Source organism: Nicotiana tomentosiformis, chromosome 3, assembly GCF_000390325.3.
Source record: "Nicotiana tomentosiformis chromosome 3, ASM39032v3, whole genome shotgun sequence".
NCBI classification, from domain to species: Eukaryota; Viridiplantae; Streptophyta; class Magnoliopsida; order Solanales; family Solanaceae; genus Nicotiana; species Nicotiana tomentosiformis.
The window spans coordinates 115200430-115202411 of NC_090814.1; the positions used below are offsets into that span (position 1 = coordinate 115200430).

A 1982-nucleotide genomic window follows, 5' to 3' on the forward strand; every position below is an offset into this window, starting at 1 on the left:
GCAAGAAGTTCACCAGTTATGATGTCAGGTACACATTGTTGTAAAGAATGTATTACTTACTGGCTTACACAACATATCTCATAACTAGGATGGATCCTTTGAAGTATATATTCGAGAAGCCAATTCCCACTGGAAGGTTAGCAAAATGTCAGATCCTGCTCACCGAGTTTGACATAGTCTATGTCACCCGCACGGCAATGAAAGCCCAAGCCTTGGCGGATCATCTAGCTGAGAACCCCAGTCGATGATGAATACCAACCCCTAAGCACTTATTTTCCGGACGAGGAAGTAAACTCGGTTGAAGTAATTCCAGAGAACACCAATGACTCGAAACTTTTATTTGATGGGGCTGTAAATGCAAAAGGTGTCAGGGTTGGAGAAATTTCGACTTCGCCCACAAGTCAACACTATCCGGCCACAACCCGGCTTCGATTTTTTTGTATAAACAACACCGCCGAGTGGGAAACATTAATCATGGGGGATTCTAATTTAATCATTCGGCAGGCCCAAGGTGAGTGGGAAACTCGAGACATCAAACTCATTATGTACATGCAACATGTGGAAAATCTCAGCAGACGGTTCAAGTCCGTCGAGTTCAGGTATATTCCTCGATTCCACAATGAGTTAGCTGATGCACTAGCTACTTTGGCCTCAATGTTGCCGTATCCAGGTAATGTTCATATTGACCTACTGGAAATCCAAGTTCGAGAAAGGCATGGTTATTGTAACACAATTGAATTAGAGCCAGATGTTCAGCCATGGTATCATGATATCAAAAGGTTTTTGAAAACAAAAGAATATCCCAAGCAGGCTAGTGGAGATCAGAAGAGAACTATCAGAAGGCTTGCAAGTAGTTTCTTTTTGAGTGGAGAGGTCTTATACAAAAGAACTCCAGATCTGAATCTTTTGAGATGCGTAGATTCTCGAGAGGCTGAAAAGATCATGAACGAAGTGAATTCGGGAGTATGTGAGCCTCACATGAATGGGTATGTCCTTGCAAAGAAAATCCCCAGGGCAGGTTATTATTGGATAACTATGGAAAAAGATTGTTTCAGTTTCATCCAGAAATGCCATCAGTACCAGATACACGGTGACCTGATTCATGCACCGCCTTCAGAGTTACATCCTATGTCAGCACCTTGGTCGTTTGTTGCCTAGGGCATGGATGTTATTGGGCCAATCAAGCCGAAAGCTTCAAATGGGCACAGATTCATCTTGGTTTCCATTGACTATTTCACAAACTGGGTCGAAGCAGTCACTTTCAAAGCCGTCACCAAGAAAGTAGTGGTGGACTTCATGCATTCCAACATTATTTGTCGTTTTGGTATTCCTAAAACTATCATTACAGACAACGCTGCAAGTCTGAATAGCCACTTGATGAGGGAGGTATGCGAACAATTTAAAATTATGCATCGTAATTCTACCCCTTATCGGCCCAAAGCTGGAGTTGTTGAAGCGGCAAACAAGAACATCAAGAAAATCCTCAGGAAAATGGTTCAGGGTTCCAGACAATGGCATTAAAAGTTTCCATTTGCACTATCGAGATATCGCACAACCGTGCGTACATCAGTTGGGGCGATGCCCTACTTATTGGTTTATGGCACTGAAGTTGTAATACCTGCAGAAGTTGAGATTCCCTCTCTTCAGATCATTGTTGAAGCCGAGATCGAGGATGATGAATGGGTCAAAAATCGGTTAGAACAATTGACTATGATTGATGAAAAGTGGATGGCCGCAGTTTGCCACGGATAGTTGTACCAACAAAGAATGGCTCGTGCCTACAACAAGAAAGTGCGGCCCAGAAAATTTGAAGTGGGGCAACTCATTCTGAGACATATTCTCCCACATCATGAAGAAGCCAAAGGAAAGTTTGCTCCAAATTGGAAAGGTCCATATATTATAAGAAGAGTGTTGCCGAAGGGAGCGCTATATTTTGGAGACATCAAAGGAAATGACCCTGAGACAGTTGTCAATGCAGATGC

General features: G+C 42.8%; 1 protein-coding gene across 1 annotated transcript; it reads left to right on the forward strand.

The window, feature by feature from the left end:
• Positions 1–474: 474 nt before the first annotated feature.
• LOC104112179 (uncharacterized) lies at positions 475–1158 on the forward strand. Its single transcript, XM_009622028.1, has one exon. The coding sequence runs from the start codon at positions 475–477 to the stop codon at positions 1156–1158; it is 684 nt and encodes a 227-aa protein (XP_009620323.1).
• Positions 1159–1982: the final 824 nt, after the last annotated feature.